The 21,693-nt window shown below is 36.5% G+C and overlaps 1 protein-coding gene across 1 annotated transcript; it reads left to right on the top strand.

Moving 5' to 3' along the window:
* The first annotated feature begins 11,285 nt into the window (after window positions 1-11,285).
* On the top strand, window positions 11,286-21,512 carry LOC125231197 (trypsin-1). Its single transcript, XM_048136570.1, has 6 exons — window positions 11,286-11,423; window positions 12,101-12,278; window positions 13,545-13,661; window positions 17,508-17,674; window positions 20,472-20,623; window positions 21,306-21,512. Exons 1-6 carry the CDS (start codon window positions 11,363-11,365, stop codon window positions 21,510-21,512), a joined length of 882 nt encoding a protein of 293 aa, XP_047992527.1. The 5' UTR covers window positions 11,286-11,362.
* Window positions 21,513-21,693: the final 181 nt, after the last annotated feature.

Here is a 21,693-nt window from a genome sequence, read left to right as displayed (position 1 = left end):
GTGGGGGCTGATATTTTTTTTCATTCCAACCCCAACGTGTGATATATTGTTGGTTAGCTATTTAAAAATGGATAAGGGTTTACTAAGATCGTTTTTTGATAATATTAATATTTTCGGAAATAATCGCTCCTAAAGGAAAAAAAGTGCGTCCCCCCCTCTAACTTTTGTATAATATGTTTAAAAAATATGAAAAAAATCACAAAAGTAGAACTTTATAAAGACTTTCTAGGAAAATTGTTTTGAACTTCATAGGTTCAGTAGTTTTTGAGAAAAATACGGAAAACTACGGAAACCTACACTGAGCGTGGCCCGACACGCTCTTGGCCGGTTTTTCTGTGCTAATGTTTGTTTGTTTTGTTTTCGTGGTACAATGAAGTATAACTTCCAATATCGTCCTGCAAATTCGGTAGGTACCTACTTACTATCGGGCACAGTAGCCCATTAGGTATAGTGGACCCTTTAGATAAACTGTGTTGCCAAAACTTCCCGCTTGGCGCGCTGTTCATAATGAGAATGTACTGAACCTTGTATGTTAGGTACTATCAGCAGCAAAAGTGCATGGCAAATTTATCAATGAATTCATTAATAATTTCTCCATGCAATTTTGCAACCGATAGTACGTCACAAATTCACCACGCTACACTTGAGGTACCTACAAACGGGTTTCTCAACGGAGACGGAGGTTCTGCGAAGGACATAAAATAGGTTTAACTCCTTATCCAATCAGACGAAACCACAGGCAACATACTTGTAATGGACCAAGAGCCCAGAGGCGCCAGACCTTCCTCATTTTCTCAAGAACAAAACTTTGGGATAATGTAGAGTTCGTATCGACGTTCAATGTTAGCATATTAACTACTTCGGCCCCTGTCCGTTCGGCGATTTTTTCGCTACAAGGTTTTTTTTAAAACACTAACTTTCCTTAAACTCTCAAGGCTAATTATTATATATGTAATAGAAAAGACTATAAGGATGTGATAATCATCAATTCCTGACCATTTTCGCCGGCCGTAACTTTTACCAGACGCTTGAAACTTATCCAAATTTCTCAAGATACGGCCGGCGCAAATGGATAGGAAATGATGATTATCAATTTCTAACTGTATTTTTTAACACATATATAAAAATCAGCCGTGAGAATTTAAGGAAAGTTAGTGTTTTTTAGAAAAAACCTTATACCAAAAAAATTGCCGACGGGCCGAACCGGGTAATCTTATACCTTTAAACGATATATATATATCGACGATCTCGAAAACCGATTGACCGATTGAAATTTGTTATGTGGGGGTTTCGGGGCTGAAAAATCGATCTAGCTTAGCCTTACATTTTTCACGCGTTTTTCTTTTGCGTTAGTAAACGCAAAATATGGTCGTTAATTTCGCAGACCAGTGACCAGTCGTAAGAGGTCGGTCTAATGTTCGCAAGCACATCGCAGGTGTCAGGGTTTCAAATCCAGGCAAGAAATAAACTTAAAAAAAAACTCTAAAGACGTGATATAATAAAACAACAGAGCGAAGCTCGGTCGCCCAGACATTGCAGACATTTAACGTCGTCGACGAACTCTTCATTATCCCAAAGTTTCATCTTTGAGAAAATGAGGAAGGTCCGGTGGCTCTGGGCTCTTAGTCCATAACACAACGACGACCTCAAAAAGACACGTGTTACACACAAGAACATCAAAGGCCACACGTGGTAGTGGAATCCTACTGTGTACACAAGGCTTGACATCACACAACCAAGCCAAAACAGCTTAACTCCAACTCAAATTATTTTCAAAAAGCAAACTTCAAATCGTCAATTCAAGGTGTATATTTGAATGGATTTTGAGATGGATTTAATAGGTGATTTTGTCGATTTATTCTTATCAAAGTGATTTTAATCTAGGGCAGGTTTAATTGTGTATTAGATTAGTCTATATTAACAGGGAAAGGGTAATGTAATAGGTCTGGTAATTACTGTTTTGAGACTTAGTAACCTAGTTACCTAGTCTACCTCTAGCCTAGAATGTTATTTAAAACGCAGGTAGGTTAATATTATTGGAATTAGAATAATAAAGGTATACTTAGATTATTATTCTAATTCCAATAATATTAAGGTATACTTAGATATGAAAAATTTGAAAAATTTACGCTTCCGGCGGGACTTGAACCCGCATCATTTTTGCAATCCGTGCAATGCTCTCTAGCCTAAGAACGGTGCGATATTTTTGAAAATAATTCTACAACAGTAGTTTTTTTTCATATACAGCGTTTAATCGCAATTTAAAAAACCTATATTTTCGAATCCACCAATAGTTTGGAATGGAAGATATTAAAAAAAACTACGCCCAAAAAATAAGCGTTTTCTTTCAGCAAAATACCTCACAGTAATTTAATGGTGGACACATGTAAAAAAAAATCAGTTTTAAGGTTTACAACCCGAAGCCACCTAAATATATGACGGGAAATAAGACTTTTTTTAATGATATAGAATTTTTGAATTTTTTCTAACGTGCTCTAGAGCAAATATAACAACAGATATTTTTAAGCAGAAATGAATAGCACATAATATTTCAGATATTTAGCATATAAAAACCACCAATATATTTATATGGAAATAAAAAAATCTAAATATTTGACCGGGCAAATTAGGAACAGATAATAGTACGAGGTTGACTTTAATTGTCCCTATTTAACAATATTAACAGCATGATAATCCACCCAATAAGTTTGACCTTTATTTAATAATATATTTACATTTTTTGCGTGGTTTGGTTTGGACCTTAGTGTCTTACATTTAGGAATCCATATGGCAAACCACCACGCCAGTGGAGCTGGGCCGAGAGTAGGTGATGAGCCGTGTCGCATGCTTTTTATTCTGTTCTTCTATTACACATTAACGTAAATGAGGAGGCACACTGACATTTTACCCCGCCAGGCGGCGCCTATTGAAGAGTCTAGGCATGTCACTGTCATTCATATGTGAGAAAGAGAGAAAAAAACATAATTATCAGCTTCTCGCTCTCACGTCTCACGGACTAATAGGGTGGCGCCATCTGTCGTATCCTTTGAGTGTTCCTCCTCATTACATGCCTATTTCTACATAAGTAATATTTTAGGTAGATTAAAAACAGACGTTTCCCACCGATAATAAAGTCCAAAGTAATTTAAAAAATTACATATTTATTTTAGGCATGCGATTTGACAGTCGTCGAAAAGAGTATATACTTGTCAGTACATACATCTATCTCACGTTTTTCTCTTCTACCATTTGACAGATTTCCGTCATCTTGTGAAATGTATTCTTCCATTCTTCAGAATCGTTGAAGCAACGCTTGTTACAAACACGCGAAAGCTATGCAAAGTCTAATTTCGACCCATATGTCACGGCCAGGTATAGCCCCGGCGATTATCGTTAGACTTACAAGCCACAGGTCACGGGTTCAAATCTCAGTCGTCGCATACGTAGGTCGTAGATATTACAGCTTTTTTAATTCATTTTTTTTATGTTTTATTTATATTATAAGTTGATAAGTACAAGCTACTGCAATGACATTAAATGTTTTAAAAATCTGGGTCTAAATTGCATTTATAACATTCTTGTTGATGCTAATAACGTTAACTTCTTATCTGCTTAGGAAAAAAATCGTTCATGCCATAACCAACTTAGTGTATAAAGACCTAAGTATCAAAATTGCAAATGGAACTGTGACACACTAAAAACTCTTTATCAAAATACCTTTTGTCATAATATGCTCAAATGACTTAAATGTCAAAATGAATTGCGAACGAATATTGAACGAATGGAGCCGCTACTAATATATAATAAGTATGTAGGTATTAGATATTTCCAATTTATTCCATAAATAGAAATACCTAAAAAAGGCCGCAATTTTACTTCTTCATTACATAAACTTTAAAAATACCCTACTGTATCATCTTTATCTTGGTCACTTGTACTACGTTTATTACAATAAATGTATGTATGTGTAAATTTCCTGACATGTCATATCTTGTCACAAAGAAAAATTTACAGGGCTTCCAAGAATCTCGAGCTGGAAGGATACAAATTAAAATATTTTCTATGAAAATAATTAAATTCGACAGCAGACAACCCAAAGGTTAATCGGATTTATTTATTATAGGCATTTGTTTTAAATTAAATACCAGTGGCTCTGATCTGATAGTGGGATATTCTTTAAAATTTATTTTCAAAAGGAGATTTAATGTTGGTAATGCCATTCAAATAATATTAGAAGTGTCTACGCGAGTGTCCGAATTTAATTATAGGATAGCACATATTGAAAGTACTGTAATATGGGTACAGAAGCCTGCCTACTGAAATATAAAATACATAGCAAAAAGTATAGAAAGAACCTACTACTTTTCGACTTTTTATTTACACTACATACCGACCATACAACTGACTCTAATTAATCTTGGTTTTCAAAAGTGTAAAATGTAGACCTAAGTGCGTTTTCGCATTATCCGATCCGATATCGGATGTCGGACCGATATCCCATACATTACAGGCGGAATCTTGGATTCATCTATTGATATCCTTCCGACATCCGTTATCGGATCGGATAATGTGAAAACGGTCTAATAGCGACTCAATTAGTTTTTGTTCCTTGACGGTCATTAATTTGAACTAATAAAATTATTTATTTAAATCTATACAATTACAACGAGTATTATAATGTATTATACATTCATTTTGTAATGAATAACTTATAGAAATATATTCTACCCTTTTTGCTTGTTTTCCGATTACTATTTAGCCAATTTTTCATTGAGTCATACCATAGACTTTCAATAGGGACTGAGCTCACACTTTTTTTGCTATAATTTGAACTTTATCACCGGTGCAGAAAAACGTTCTTATTAGGATAGTAAAAGTGTATCCACATGAGAGGGTCAAAGTTGGGGCTGGTGTCCCTCTCGCACGTGTGACCAGTGTTAAAGAGATTACTATAGTAGTAGTGTTTTTACCTGTATGATAACTAAGTTAATAAACTTCTTAAATGTTTTTGTATTATATCGAGGCAAGGATATTAATACCTTGTAGCGAATTGGTAAGTCATTATTATGAAGCCATAAAACCAAAGATTTGCGCAATTAAAAAAAACCTTTAATTCGGTATTAGTAGATTTGGTAGTAAGTTTGAATATTGACTGGTATCCCCAAATAATGACAGTGATGACGTCATTCAAATAATTTTGACAGTGGCAATAAGTGCGAGAGGGACACCAGCCCCAACTTTACCCTCTCATGTGGACACACTTTTTGGCCTAACAACTCAATCTAGCTTAATAATATATAAATCTATGAGTCATACCGGACAACTGTCACTGTACATTTGTAATCCTTATTACAAGGGCATAACGCCGTCTAGCGATGGTTAGCTAAGACAGAGTATTGCGGTTGCGGGGAGGAACGATGTTGAACCTTAGGTTACCTTCAATCAATACTAATACTGAAATACAGTTTTCGACCTTATTGCATTACATGTGTCTAATAACATTTTAAAATGGCTAGGGAATTAAATATCTTGACTGTACCTAAATTACTCACAGAATTAAATAAAATGTTATATACAACAAAAAAAAACAATATTTTAAATAAAGGGGGTAAAAAGGCGGTAAAAGAAAAATAAAATAAAAATAAAAACAAAAAAAAGTTCATTTCGACTGCCGGGGATCGAACCCACGACATCAGGACCGTCCGTCATTTTACGTTACGCTAGTACAACCTGAGCTATTTAAGCGATAGTAGTAGCGACGAAATATATTATTATACCATGATGTAATGAAAATGCGGTTGAACACATGAGTCACTTTTGAAATAATGCAGGAAATTACATCGTCAATGGTAGAGAGTTTTTAGGTAAGAAGAATATGAAAATACTTATTTCAGTACGTACGTATGTGGTTTTAGCGCTTCTTGGCGAGCATTTAAAGGTGGATTAATTTTTATTCTTCTTTATTATGATCCTAACGAAAAGTCTGTTCCAATTTTTTTGCTTATGTAATTTTTGCCGTGAATGTTATTCCGAGCTAGTAAAATATTGAACATCCGTCTTGTTTTTGGGGTGGTTTCAGTTTTCATAGTGTTTCAACACATAATGTATATACAAAACAACCATAACTTCACTTGTCCTTTTATTGCTTGTGCCATAACTGATTTAATTAGTCCGCTTTTTGCTACTACGAAGTATCATTCACAAAAATAGGTGGTTTCTTAATGAGTTATAAAGGTCATAAATCAAAGTAGTCGAATTTAAAACAAAAGTCCTGATTCCATTTTCGCCTGATTTTTAGTGAATTAAAATAATATTATTTTTATTCTATTATACGTTTTTTGTCACAAATTTTGGTGGCTTAACTAAAAAAACTATTTCAAATTACCAGACTTAATTTTTGGTGACATAAAAAGTACTGTTATAGAATTAAGTTATTTTCCCAGTAGTAGCAAGACCGGATGGTTCCTAGGCTATCCCCCCGCTTATCTCCGAAGTTTACCAACATAAATTTATGATTTTTTTACCAAAGATGGTTATTGTTAATGAATATTACGGGGAAAAATAAAATCATACACGTATCTCGAAAACTGTTTTTAATTTATAAAAAACCTTTTAGATTTATTTTTACATGTATAAAAGCGACAGTCTCTGAACTTCGAAGTCACTGATGAAACTGGCCTTTAAAATGATTTTATACTTGAATCTATCCCCCTGGTTTATTTTACCTAATACAATATTTTACAGCTATTTAAATCCGCCAACCCTTCTTTGTTTTACTAACTTTGGAAACTCCGTTAGCGCGTTGTAGGATTCATACAAAACGCACTTGTCTACTAGCAGACGCTCCAGACGTTAAGCGCCATCTGCTAGAATATTGTGGCACTACTTAAAGCAGTGACATAGAATATGCCACACTTTTATCCCCACATTTTGCCACATTAATTCATTTCTAAAAACAATAGGGAAATGTTTTCTAAAGATGAATTTTGCGTAATATGCACCAGCTTTCATTACATAGGTACCCTTTATCACATCTCGGACACTGGCGATCAAATAAATGAAAGAGGCGCGTTCCTAGCACACATTCTAAGCTCGTGTAGGTGAACGCGTACTATGCTTGTAAGAGTGAGGTATGGTATGACAGGTCGACTGGTCACGTTTTTGACAAGCAGTAACTGTGAGGTAACCGAGCGGGGGTGGGCGGCACTTTCAGCGGGGAGCGGGAGTGCTGTGGCCATACTGTACGATGGTACTCTTTATTATTGTATAATATGCTGCGCCTCTATACCATACGAGTACTGCCTAAACAAAAAAGCCTGGAATCTATAAATAAATACACAAAGGCCATGTCTGTTTGTCGGTCAAGTGCACCTTAAGTAGGCCGAGTGCATGCACGATGCACTGACTTAGTACTCTGCATTTCTGAAAAGGCCGTATATGCAATACAAACGACTTTATACTCCAAAATGTGATGTGTTGCTAAAGTTTTAGAGTTATTTTTCAATGTAACTATTGAATGGGTAGATAAGTCTTTTTGAAGAAGAATTTTGCTATCGGAAAATTGTAGTTGATAACGATTGGATGACCTTTGATCTTCCTTGAATTAGATTTTTTTAATTTGCACGTCTGTGGTTATAAGTAAGGTTACAGTTGACATGAAGGATTAAAGAAGGCGTAGTATCTATTTATATTTTCTCTTAGGCTAGGTTTTTTACAATATGAGTACAAAAGTAAAATAAAAAAGAAAACAGTTACAAAACAATACACCGTGTTTTTTTATGTTTTCCGTTAAATTCGACACGCAGTTAGGTTCATCATCAGGAACCACACTGTATATCGCTTTTTGTAAAAAAAAATTTTTTTTTTTCATTTCCATACATGATAAATGGGTTAATTAGTGTGAGAGAACCTTAGTCATAACATTAAAGTCATTGTTAAGTGTTTGACGGCACATGTAAAAAAAAACCATAAGGAAGTGGTAAGGGATGCCACACACGTGTTCAGTATTTTTTTTACTTTTTTTTTAATAATTCGATAACCGTAAGAGTTAAGAAGCTAATTTCTAAGAAAAATTGATTGTATTTGAACTAAAGAATCTTCCCTTAAAGTTAACGGAATTCAATAAAAACAGGGTGTATAAAACATATAAAACACATAATAAAATACCTACCTAACCTAGAGTGCCGCCAGCAGCGGGGCAGGGCCCGAACTGCCGGTGGTTAGGGCTGCAGAGAGAGGAACCGTCGGACTATCCGCGCCGTGTCCAAGATCACCGCCTTCTGCATCTGGCCCTTGATCCAGCCACCTAGCGAGAGTCTCTTAAGATGTTGGTCGAGACTCTTCAATATTTATGTTAATTCAGACGAGTAATAATTTACGTCCCGAAAGGAGTAGACAGAGCACATGGAATTGTTTCATTGCAATGACAGGTTGCTAGTCCAACGCCCATCCCACAATTTAACCCATATCCCACAGTCGACTTCTAACGCACCGACGGGAGGAAAAAGAGTGATGAAGTTCTTAGTCCTACTAAGCTGTCATTTTTTTATACCACGTCGGTGGCAAAAAGGTATACGGTCCGCTTGTTGGAAAGCGGTCACCGTAACATATAATAATAAATAATATTTAAAATCAAATAGCTTTTTATTTCCACGTTACATTACAATAAGTACACTTCTGTTATGTTTCTTTAACTTAATGTGGATCCCTTTTGGGTAAAAGCCTCCTCACACTTTCTCCATTGGTCTCTATTTTGGGCTGTCTTTAGCCAGTCTATGTCTGCTACTGGAATGATGTCCTCGGTCCATCTCTTTCTTGGTTTTCCCCTATTTCTTGTTCCGTCTATTGTCCGTCGTCCGTCGGCAACCCGAACCCTCCTTAGAACTTGTACACTCCTTTTTGCTGTGTACTTAACACAGCAAAAGGGGATGTACAAGTTTCTAATGGGGTGGCAACGCGCATGTGACACAGTTTGAGTTGCAGGCGTCCATAGGTTACGGTGACCGCTTTACATCAGGCTGGCCGTATGCTTGTTTGCCACTGACGTAGTATACAAAAAAAAATTCTTTTTCCAAATAATTTGTGTTGAAAAAATCATTGCTTTATCTTCAAAAACCAGGGAAGAAATAGTCGAGAGCGTTTGTACGGAGAATTGTCCCTTCCTGTTGCGTCTTAACTATAGGAAATACATTAGGACTACCGCGATCTCAGGTAACTTTTCTTTGTATATTCAATCAAGACGTAATTAGTTAATTGATTCACAGTGAAAGATTTTGGCAATTGCCGAAATTCCGCGTTCGTGTTAGGACCTCATTTTTTTCAACTTTGACCTTGCTGAAGAATAGGCGACCGGTCTGGCCTAGTGGGTAGTGACCCTGCCTGCTAAGCCGCGGTCCAGGTTTGAATCCCGCTAAGGGCATTTATTTGTGTGGTGATTTCTTCCTGAGTCACGGATGTAGTTTATCGCCGCCAAGAACGATATAGGTAATACGGTATTGACAAGACCGCAAAGAAAATCGTACCCCTGAAATGGTTTTTTAGGCTTAAAACTAGATGGCGCTGTTTTGCAGCCTGGAAGTAGCCAAAATCATATATTCCCCAAATTTTTTTGCGTGCTTTTATGTTTTATAAGAACAAATGACATATTTCTTTATTTTAATATCATAATATCACGTCAATACACATTTTGAAAAAAAAAATTGTAGGCATCATCAGTGTACCTAGTTATGATAGTATTTAATAGGTGGCGCTAAAATTGGAGGTACGATTTTTAGTATGAAGAGTGAAAATCCTAAATAAATAATTCTTGTCATCGTTTAGCACCCAAAGTACAAGCTTTGCTTACTTTGGGGCTGTGTTGATCTGTGTAAGCCGTAAGGTGTCTCTTAGTATTTATTTATTTATATTTTTAGTTATGTACTTCAATCAAAATATCAGTACCTTAATATCGATATCACTAGTCAGATGCATGCGTGACATTGCATGGGTGTATTTATGTATAACACTTAGTTCCGTGAGGTGTTATCTCGAGGTTGCTGCGAACCTGACAATGAATTTGTTATAGTGATGCGGGTTGATGTCGATAGTTTTTTATCGATATCAGTAAGATAAAGAACTATTCAAGCTCATTTTCGGGAGCATCGATATTTCGTTTAGGTGCCTTCTACCAAACAATCATAATTTTGTATCTAATGTAAGGTAAAGTACGTAGATAGTATATATTAGGTAAATATATTTCTGCAGTAAAATTTATTCGTTTTATTACAGTTAAGACAACTTTTATAAATTACTAAAGAACTATGGACCAATTGTTTTCTTTTTAAGTTTAATGGACCTGTTTAATAATGATTCAAACAGAATTATTATGTTATGTCATACTACCTAATTATATTGTAATTGAACATAAATGATGTCTATTGTATGTATGTATTAAAAATAATAATCTGCTAATAACCAAATATTTAATAATTCTATAAATTAATTTGTGAAATGATAATGTGTACCTACCTATATTTTTGACGATCTTAATTTTCACACTTTTTAAAATTTTAATACTACCTAAAATTTTAAAAAGTGTGAAAATCTCGAAAATCAGGCAACTTTTACTAAACCTTAATGTCGATTTTCTGGACCAGTATAAGGTGCCCTCTTGGTGGTTAAAAGGTTGTCCATTAATTACCGGGCACCCTGTATATTCATTTTAATATTCGGTTGTAATAAAAAACATGTAATACTTATTAAGAAATATTTAAATAAATCTGAATCTGAATCTTAGGAATTGAAGTATAAAGTACTGCTTGGATAAAATATGATGTTCAAAGACGACACACCAAAAAAACTTTAATGGTACCACAATGGTACCAACTTGCTGGAATGCAAAGGATATCAGGCCTTTAATGAGAAAACCACTATTTTGTACCAATAAGATACTAAAATACAGTGTTCTTCTTATTTTAGTGTTTTTTAAAATTTGTATATTTAATATGTTTCGTTTTTAATAAGTACCTACTTACCTACATATCTAAAAACACAACAGATATTTATCACTGCGTTTATCACTTGGACTAACTCGGTCGCTCTACAAGTGCTCGATTCTGGCCCTCAGTCTTTTCCTACGTTTGTGTTATCTCGATAGAACTATCGACATAATATTTTTCCGCAACACTAGGATGAGATATAGGGGTCAGACCTTGGAACAAGCAAAGGAGGGGCCTTTCAGTACAAATCACAGGACTTTAAATAATCATATGAATATAATTTAAATTTAGTTAGCGCACACGCTTTGACACGCGCGTGTGCTGATTATTTTTTATTTAGTTTTAGTTTATTTATTTATTTTTAAGTGTTAGTTTTATTAGTGAAAATGATTCGGTTACTAGTGCTTGTTGTGTTTGTGCTGGATATTGGTGAATGTTTTTTGAATTGTGAGTTTTATGTTTAGAGTAAAACGTTACACAAATTATTTTTTTTATTTTTTTATTACTACACAAATATAAAAACGCTGAAAAAGTTTTAATTATTTGCAACTTTGGATAAATGGATCAGCAATCTCTTGTCATTCAAAAACAGAACTAATGGGAATAATTACCTGGAATTTAATTCTTTATTCATAGAATTTTGAAATGAGTCGGAATAAAAAGCTTTTTTTTTATTAAAGGTACCTACAGCGGGGCAAATTAATCTCAACTGGGGGTCAAATGTAACTGGTCCATTTTTTCCATGTTTTACAATGTTTTCATTACTAAACAGAGTGTCCACCGGTCATATGTAGGCGTTTTCAGTGGATACATGTAGAACTCAACATCATAGTGCAATCATGGAAAAAATGGATCAGTTACAATTGCCCCACAGTCAAAATTTTTACAATTGCCCCGCTGTACCTTACATAAAAATTTGCTTAGTTAATTACATTACACGTATAAAAAGTATCACAACTAGGAATCGTTTCAATGTTCACGCGCCCATTATGTATAGATTGTGTAGAAAAGGTGTCATTCGTTTCTAAGACATCGCAGTAATGTACAAAAACCTTTACCGATAACCTCCTTCTCTAATCTAATCCAAAACAAATTACTTTTTTATGTGATCCTAATTTCCGCAGTGGCCGACGTGGAGTGTGGGGTCGATACGGCACGTCGTGGCCGTATCGTTGGGGGCACAGATAGTTTGCCAGCGGAGTTCCCGTGGGCAGCCAGTCTTTGGCGACAGGGGGCGCACCAGTGTGGCGCCACTGTGCTTAATGACCAATGGTTGTTGACTGCTGGACACTGCGTTTGCAGGTAAACATAATTATGATACCTAAGACTAACAAATGTTATGAGTATGGGGACAATTTTTTCCCCCGTGGTCGTAAAATTTGGGGCACGAATAGCTTGTCAGCGGAGTTTCCGTGGGCAGCCAGTCTTTGACGATAGGGGTGCATCAGTGTGGCGCCACTGTGTTTATTTACCAATGGTTGTTCACCGCTGGACACTGCGTTTTCAGGTAAATATTTATGATAAGAGTAACAACGCTTATGAGTGTGAGAACTATGTATTAGGCCCCCGTGGCCGTATCGTTGCGGGCACGGATAGTTTGCCAGCGGAGTTCCCGTGGGCCGCCAGTCTTTGGCGACAGGGGGCGCATCAGTGCGGCGCTACTGTGCTGAGTGACCGATGGTTGTGGACTGCTGGTCACTGCGTTTGCAGGTAAATATATGATAAGATTAACAAAGCCCACGATTGTAAGGACTATTTGGCCCCCGTGGTCGTATCGTTGGGAGCACGAATAACTTGCCAACGGAGTTCCCGTGGGCAGCCAGTCTTTGGCGCCAGGGGCGCTACTGTGCTTAATGACCAATGGTTGTTGACTGCTGGACATTGCGTCTGCAGATATAATTTGATAAGATTAACAAAGCCTAGGATTGTGAGGATTATTTGGCCCCCGTGGTCGTATAGTTTGGGGCACAGATAGTTTGCCAGCGGAGTTCCCGTGGGCCGCCAGTCTTTGGCGACAGGGGGCGCACCGGTGTGGCGTTACTGTGCTTAGCAAACGATGGTTGTTAACTGCTGAACATTGTATATGCAGGTAAATATAATAAATATGATAAGAGTAACAAAGTGTGGGGACTATTTTTGCCCCCGTGGCCGCATAGTTGGGGGCACAGATAATTTGCCAACGGAATTCCCGTGGGCAGCCAGTCTTTGGCGTCAGGGGGCGCATCAGTGCCAGTCTTTGGCCAGTAGGTAAATAAGAAAGCCTCGGATCACCATGTTTGTTGAATTTCCGTGGGCAGCCAGTTTGTACAGGCAAAGAGCACTGCTGGTATTTGAAAAACGTCCATAATCTAGTATAACCGAAAACAATGTTTTCTAAAAAATGCTTTTCCGAAAATGTTATTGATTTCAATATTTAAACGTTATTTCCAACGAAAATAACAAACATTTAAAGGAATATAATTATATTTTATACTGATTTGGCAAACATATTTTAAAGAGATTTGAAAGGGAATATCAGATTTTTTTGCCTTTTTTTAAGAAGGTAAAAGGTGTTTGCCTTAATTTCAGTGTATTCCACGAGTTCTACAAATCCAAACAGCTGACAGTGGTGGTCGGGTACACCGATATATCCAGCAGCGAAGACAACATGCCTCTATCCAGGATACTACCACACCCTGAATACAGGTAAGTATTGACACTTCTTTTATACACGGTGGAACATGAGAAAACCGAAAGATTTTACTACGCATTTCTGAGGGCAAAATAAAGATAAAATGGTATATGACATCAAGCAAATTCTATCTAACATTTTTTTTTGTATTTAAATCGGTTCATCCGTTCGGGTTCTACGATGCCACAGACAGACAGACAGCAAGACACGTCAAACTTATAACACCCCGTCGTTTTTGCGTCGGGGGTTAAAAATGATTTTGTTTTAAACGCCAATTAAATAGGCTCTATATTATTTAATTGTCGTTACGTTCGCCTTAAAGTATTTTTTTAAATAGGTACCTAAAAGTACAAAGTGTAGGTATTCGTAAATTTCCCTAATTCTCACTAGTTTCCAAACCAATGACTATTCAATAAACTCTATTTAATTAAACTCAAACACCAAATTAATTCCAGCTTTGTACCATCAGCATTATTAGTAACTTTTGATTTAGGTTCGAACTTGCCTAAGAAATTAATTGAGAACTGTACAATCGAATGATTAATTGTAGATTTAGTATAACGATTGGTAATTTGATTAATCGATAGTTTTTGTCGATATTGAGTGTTTACCTAAGGTGTTTGATTGAAAATAATTATGATCATTGAACAAATGAATACGAATTGTAGTAGGAAATACATACATTCATACATACATACAATCACGCCTGTGTCCCATGAAGGGGTAGGCAGAGCACATGAAACTACTCAAGTTTCAGTACCACTCTTGGCAAATAAGGGGTTGACTGAAAACGAAACTGTGACACTGCAGTGACAGGTTGCCAGCCTCTCGCCTACGCCACAATTTAACCCAATAGGAAATACTTGTTTTACCAAAAAGCGTGTTTTCCGTTACCAAAAAGCGACTGGCACCCTTTTCATGCAGCTTCTAAAAACTCGGCGAGAACTTACGAGCCAGGGCACAAATTAATAAATAGTTACTAGCTAGGGTTTAGTTCAGACCCGCAACGAATTGAAAGTGACGGTACCAGAAATTTCATAACTCCCTAGGGAGAACGATTTTTCTGTAACTCCCGCTCCGCCTGCATGGTGCACATTTACTATGGGAGAGTGATGAAAAATAAATAAAATATTGCAAATGTCCACAAAGCTTGTAACATAAACTCAACCGAACGATTCCGCCGCGTTCTTTTAGACAAAGTTTTAATGGATTGATCTTTCACCGGGTCTGTATTGGTTCCCGTAATTTTTTTAGTCCGATTTTTACAATCCATAACGTTGTTAGTCTTAATTTTTAATAGTCATATTATCATTTAGTCATAAAGTTGATTGTCAGAAATTGGAGGTCAGATTTTTGCAAGTCATCATTATTGTTAGTCATAAACATTGTTTGGCATAATAATCAAATTGCATTTTGTATTATGGACATAATGTTGAAAGCAATAAACATGTTTGTCATAATTGTCGTAAAGTATATTTTCGCAAGTAATAATGAGTACTGTCCACATTAACTTTAATCATAACATTCAATGGGATCTATATTATTTTTCATTATAAGGAACACAAGGTAACTAACGAACCTACCCGAGAAATGAAAATTTTCTCGTTGGGCTCACTGATTTTCCCGCCATTTCGTCTTTTACATGTTATGTGTTTAATTTTTTCATGTCGCTTTTAAGAATATTAGGCCCCGCCAGCGATTCGACGGAGCCCCGCTATGCGGGGCTCCTATTTCTGCTCTGAATGACACAAGGTAACTAACGAACCTACCCGAGAAATGAAAATTTTCTCGTTGGGCTCACTGATTTTCCCGCCATTTCGTCTTTTACATGTTATGTGTTTTATTTTTTCATGTTGCTTTTAAAAGTATTAGGCCCCGCCAGCGATTCGACGGAGCCTCGCTATGCGAGGCTCCTATTTTTGCTCTGAATGACACAAGGTAACTTAGGTAACTAGCGAACCTAGTTGAGAAATGAGGATTAAAATACTCAATGAGCTCACTGATTTTCCCGCCATTTCTTCCTTTGCATGCTGATTTTTGTAGTATTCGGCTTCGTCAACGAGTAGAAGGGGGGCAGGGGTCCTATTTCCGTTCTAATGGACGCGAGGTAAATGCGGACTACCAATAACGTCATAAGGTATAATGTATCGATTGTCCACATTTTCGTTAGTCATAATTTGGTTTTTCTCAAAAACGCGTAACTTTTCAGGATTGCCATAAAACAAACCTAACCTAACCTATCTATAGGTGACCCTAATGAAACCGTTTCAGAATTATGACTAATGATAATCTGGCTAACAAAGGGATCCGTTTTAAATGTTATATTCATCAACTTTCTTGATTCTAAGATTATAGTATTCTATAATTTGGGTTGTTAACGTTAGAACTATTAAACGTTATTCGTAACAAAGATTATGACTTATGAGGTTTATGCCTTAAAACTGTATGCAGAACAATCAGTAGGGCTTCAAAAAATATGCCTAGTAATATTTCTGGATAATTATTGTTATGCCTTTCAATTTTATACTCATCAACTTTATGACTTTTAAGGTTATGGCATCCAATATTATGGGTTGTTAATGTTAGTACCATTAAGCATTATTCGTAACAAAAATTATGACTAGTGATGTTTATGACCACAAAATATATGAATAACAACTTATGACTAACGAAATTCTGACCAAAAAGTTTTAAAGACCACCACAAAGGAAAGCTTTGCAAGTAAGACAATCGTTCGGGAAATGTTTTTTTTTTAGTCATTCAATACAATCTTTCTCCGTTGACTTTGTTGACAATTTGTTTCATTTTTAATTTCCTAGTAGTGTCTTATTTAATCATCATTAGGTGAATGCATTCAATTTGTTACAATATGAAACTATAATCTTTAATAAGTGAAAAACGTATTTGTTATATTACTCAAAACAATTTTTTTTGACGAAATTTGCTTGACGTCGTATAACAATTTATCTTTATTTTGCTCTCAGAAATGCGTAGTTAGAATCTTTCAGTTTCCTCATGTTACAACATATTATTATACACGGTGAAATTTAATCGATAATCAGTAACCAATTTTTCTTATTCAGTAATCGATGGCGATTACATTTATGTGGCACTTTAAGACGACTTTTAGACTGTGGCACGAATTTAAGTTATTTTATGATACCTAATTTAAAAAAAAAAAAATTATTTGAAGTGTGTAAGTTAAATGAGTTCAAAACCTCTTTCGCAAGTAAGTCATAGCAATACAATGTAAACATTAATGGCTGAAAACTGACAATTTGTCATTGTCGACTTCATAAATCACACACGTCTGGTCTGTCAAATTCCCCGCCATCGCGTAGTACGAGTAAATGTAGGATGTCCAACTGTTATGTATCCAGAGGCTATTACCTAATTTTAATGATATCATTAACTGTTATTAATTAGATAGTGAAGTAAAGTTGATGAGACCTCGCGTATTGAATTCCAATTATGTTAATAATTAATATTTTTCGACTCCTGATTACCGATTAAATTTCACCGTGTATAGTTAATTTATTTATTTATTTATTTAATCTTTATTGTACACAAAGAAAGAAAAACTTATAGTACAAAAGGCGGACTTAATGCCAGACAGCATTCTCTACCAGTCAACCTTTAGGCAAAGCAGAGATATTGTTATAAACATAAGAAACCGATCTAGCACAAGTCATCCTTTATCTGTTTTAGAGCAGACTAAGATCTCCCGAACATTGGCCAGCCAGCCAACTCTGTATATTGCTAGACGCAAAATTGGCGCAAATTTAGACGTTTTCCTTATCACTGACTGCACGTCGATGCTCAAAAGAGTCTAAAACTCACCCTTAATACAATCATTTCAGGTGCAACGCCAAATCCAACGACGTGGCACTGCTCAAAACAATCCAACAGCTTCAATGGTCCAGTGACTTACGGCCAGCCTGCCTTCCGCAGCCCGAAGCTCAGGACTTTAGTGGTGCTGTGGCTACAGTTGCTGGTTGGGGATTCACTAATGAAGATAGAGGGAAAGGTAATAATATAAACACAGTAGTCCAGAGAAACAAAGGTCGTCGTCAGTCTTCCATAACCACTGGACTTGTTACTAATGCTTTGGTTGACTGAAGATAGAGAACAGTTGAATAATCAAGCAGCTTCAATGGTCCAATAACTTACGGCCAGTCATCAGCCTTCCGCAGCCAGAAGCTCAGGACTGCAGCGGTGCTGTTGCTACAGTTGCTGGTCGGGAATTCACCAATGAAGATAGAGGGATAGGTAAATACTGAGATAGATACTATGCTCCTGCAAAATTTAGACCTGTGGATCTTAGGACCTTAGTAGCTACAGGTACTAAAGGTACTGATGAAGAAGAGGGTAAGGTAAACAATCCAACAGCTTCAATGGTCAAGTGACTCACGGCCTGCCTGCCTTCCGCAGCCTTCGGGTAGCCTTCGGCTCAGGACTTTAGTGGTGCTGTTGCTACAGTTGCTGGTTGGGGATTCACTAATGAAGATAGAGGAAAGGTAAATACTGCGATAGATACTATGCCCCTGCAAAATGAAAACCTGTCGATCTCAGGACCTTAGGTGTATCAGCAACTCAATAGTCCAGTGACTTTCTGTCCGACCCTGCCTGCCACAACATAACTTTGAGTATGTGGTAAAGAACACCATTCCCTACAACTATTCCAAAATTCACTTATACGTGAGTTATTTGCCCTGATCATAGTTAAAAGTGTTCGTTAGGCGAGCTACTAGCAGTAATAGTTCGAAGAAGTAGCGACGTAGTCAACAATAATATATGTATGTAATAGTTATTTGTTATACAAGGGGGCAAAGTTGTATTTTAACGCCGAGTGTGGAATTGAAAAACGAGCAAGTGAAAGGATTCTATAGTTGAACCACGAGCGAAGCGAGTGGTTCGAGTATACAATCCTGAACTTGCGAGTTTTTTAACACACGAGAAGTAAAATACATTTGCACCCGAGTGTAATACAAAACTTTTCCCCTCACTATAGCGAGGAAACTACAACGCAAAAAATGCGTTTATCACTGCTTCCAGTAGTTCCACAGGTGGTAAATCATCTTTATTACTAGTTACCTACTTTTATCAATTGTAAAGCAGTTAATTTGACTTTATTCAAGGTCAAATTACTTTACCCACTAGTGGATAAAATGCGTTTTTACCCGCTGGTATTAAAGGACAAAACACGTGTTTCCGAGCTAGTGAGGGGAAACACTTTGCTGTACAGACAAGTTAAGAAATAACAAAACAGTATTTAAATACAATACAATAAATATAATAAAATCTAAAACCGAAACTGTCTATAAAATCTGCCGCAGCCCAATAGCATTTGACCCTACTCATAGTGTTGTGTTCCTGCCGGTTAGTAAGGCTGCCAGAGCTCAATGAGGGTGCGGTGTGCTGGTGACGGAAGGACCTATGGAACTAATTTGTTCCGTCTATTGTCCTTTGAGTCGTCGGCAACCCGAACCCTCCTTGGAACTTGTACACTCCTTTTGCGGTGTACTTAACACAGCAAAAGGGAGTGTACAAGTTTCTAATGGTTTGGCAACGCGTACGTGACACTCTTTGAGTTACAGGCGTCCATAGGTAACGGTGACCGCTTTCCATCAGGCGGACCGTATGCTTGTTTGCCACCGATGTAGTATTAAAAAAACTTTTTCTATATATTTATAGTCAAGTACTAATAGTAAAAAATATTTAGTTTTGAAATCTAAATCAAAATGCCTAATTGGAAGTTCGAATCGGTCACTCTTGAGAACTATTACTACTTATTTTCTCAGAAAATATCCCAATAGAAATAATCCCTAAACCTATTTACCGTATGGCAGATTAGGCATATAAAATAAAATCCAATAAAACATTTGAAATGTCGAAAGGATTTGTTGAAATGATATCAAGGGTTGGATTTAGGTATTTACCTGATTCATGCATGATTTAATACAAATATTGGATAGAATTAATGATCTGCAAGTTGCGGAAACTTTCCAAAAAAATCTTAAATTCTTGAAAAATTCACGAAACTTTCACGAAAAATAAAGGGAATTTAAATTTATGAAATGGAAAGTTTCCATCCATACAATTGTCCATACAAACTATGGAAAGTTTCCGAAATTTTCCTATGTGAAAATTTCAGAATTTTGGAAACTTTCCGTTGGCATATCAGTAGATAGAATTATCGAAGTATGAAGACTAGGTGTCGTATTCGAACAATATTTTTAATATGTGTGTAATCTTACGATGATTCGCTTAATATTAGGGTTCCGTAGTCAAATAGGAACCCTTATAGTTTCACCATGTCTGTCAATGCGGCCGTCCATCCGTCCGCGGATAATCTCAGTGACCGTTAGTACGCTCTTGTCCGGTTTTTTATATTATACTAGCTTTTTCCCGCGGCTTCGTTCGCGTTGACGCTATCAAATTCGCGAAAACAATCACAAAAAATATTTTTTCTAAGGTAGGTAAATTTTATGATTTACCTACTCAGAACCACGAGCGCTTTCGATCTAGGATAGAAAACAAGAGACAAAAAAAGGTGCCAAAATTTTCATTTTTTTTGCATATTTTCCACCGCTGTACAAAGTCTTTGAAAAGTGGTAACGAAATGGAAAAATTAAATTTAGGACGCTTTTTTTACCTAGTAGAATCGAAAGGGCTCGTGATTTTAAGTAGGAAAAATATTTACCTATTTAAGAAAAAAGTTTTGGAATCTTTTTTCGCGAAAATGCACATACATATGTCTCACTAAGGTGGTGTATATCTTCTCTTTTAACATCATTACCTAAACTATTTTTCGGTCTTTTCAGGCTCTCGACCAAACATCCTCCAAAAGACCGACGTCGTAGTGGTTACAAATGAGGAATGTAACCAGTGGTACCAAAGCCAAGGGAAGAAAGTCAACGTCATCGCGAGTCAGATGTGCGCGGGCTATGAAGATGGAGGCAGGGACTCTTGCTGGGTAAATATTTACATGGACGAGACAGATAATAAATTATCATTAATAACATAACCACAAAATTAAAATTTTGAAAAACCCCCGCCCGCGACGTAGTGGACCGATTTTCATGAAACATGGCTAAGAACACTCCCGACTAACTCAGCTTTCAGACAAAAAAAAACTAAATCTAAATCGGTTCATATGTTCAGGAGCTACAATACCACAGACAGACACACACACACACAGACAGACAGACAAACAGACAGACACGTCAAACTTATAACACCCCGTCGTTTTTGCGTCGGATGATCATTAATAAATGAAATATAACTAATCCATTAAAGATGACTTACATAGTTTGAGTCGAAGCAGAGACCTCCGTTATTTCTTTTTCTATGACAGGAGATCGTATCACGGGATGCTCTATAGAAACCGAAAGCCTCAACCGGACTCGAACCGTCACACTTATAACTTACTACCTATATTCCCCAATCCTGAGGGCCTGCACCTAAAAGTGGGTCGTATTGAATATTAACAGATTCTACCAGTTTCCTCATTTGTGTGAATATCTTGATTACTTTTCTCAACTGAAACAGTAATTTGTCAAGTCGAAACTATCAGTAGAAAGTCGAAGATATTAAAACATGAAGTGTATTTTGTCTGTTTAAGTACCAGCCTCATTAATTTCTATTATCTTCTACAGGCCGACAGCGGCGGCCCTCTAATGGTCAAAGATCAAACCCACGCCATGGTTATCGGCGTCGTCTCCACCGGCAGCGGCTGCGCACGCGCAAAAATGCCCGGAATCTACACTAGAGTGTCGAGGTACACTGACTGGATAGTCAGCAGCATCGATAGTGATAAGGGAAGGAGTGGGTTTAGCTGGTTTAGGAACTTGGGCAGGAAGTAGCAAAAATTGTTGTAGAATGTTGAAACGATGCAAAAGGATACTTGTAAAAATAAAAGTACTTTATGTAGGCATAGAAATATTATTTAAGAATCTAGATAATGATTACAAACCGTAGATATAAGAAAATGTGAACAAAGAAACAACTGTGATATTTAACTGTAAGCTAACAATAAATTATAAA

Source organism: Leguminivora glycinivorella, chromosome 11, assembly GCF_023078275.1.
Source record: "Leguminivora glycinivorella isolate SPB_JAAS2020 chromosome 11, LegGlyc_1.1, whole genome shotgun sequence".
Taxonomy (NCBI): Eukaryota; Metazoa; Arthropoda; class Insecta; order Lepidoptera; family Tortricidae; genus Leguminivora; species Leguminivora glycinivorella.
Note: the sequence above shows the minus strand (reverse complement) of the source record. Positions and strands in the feature narration are given on the sequence as shown.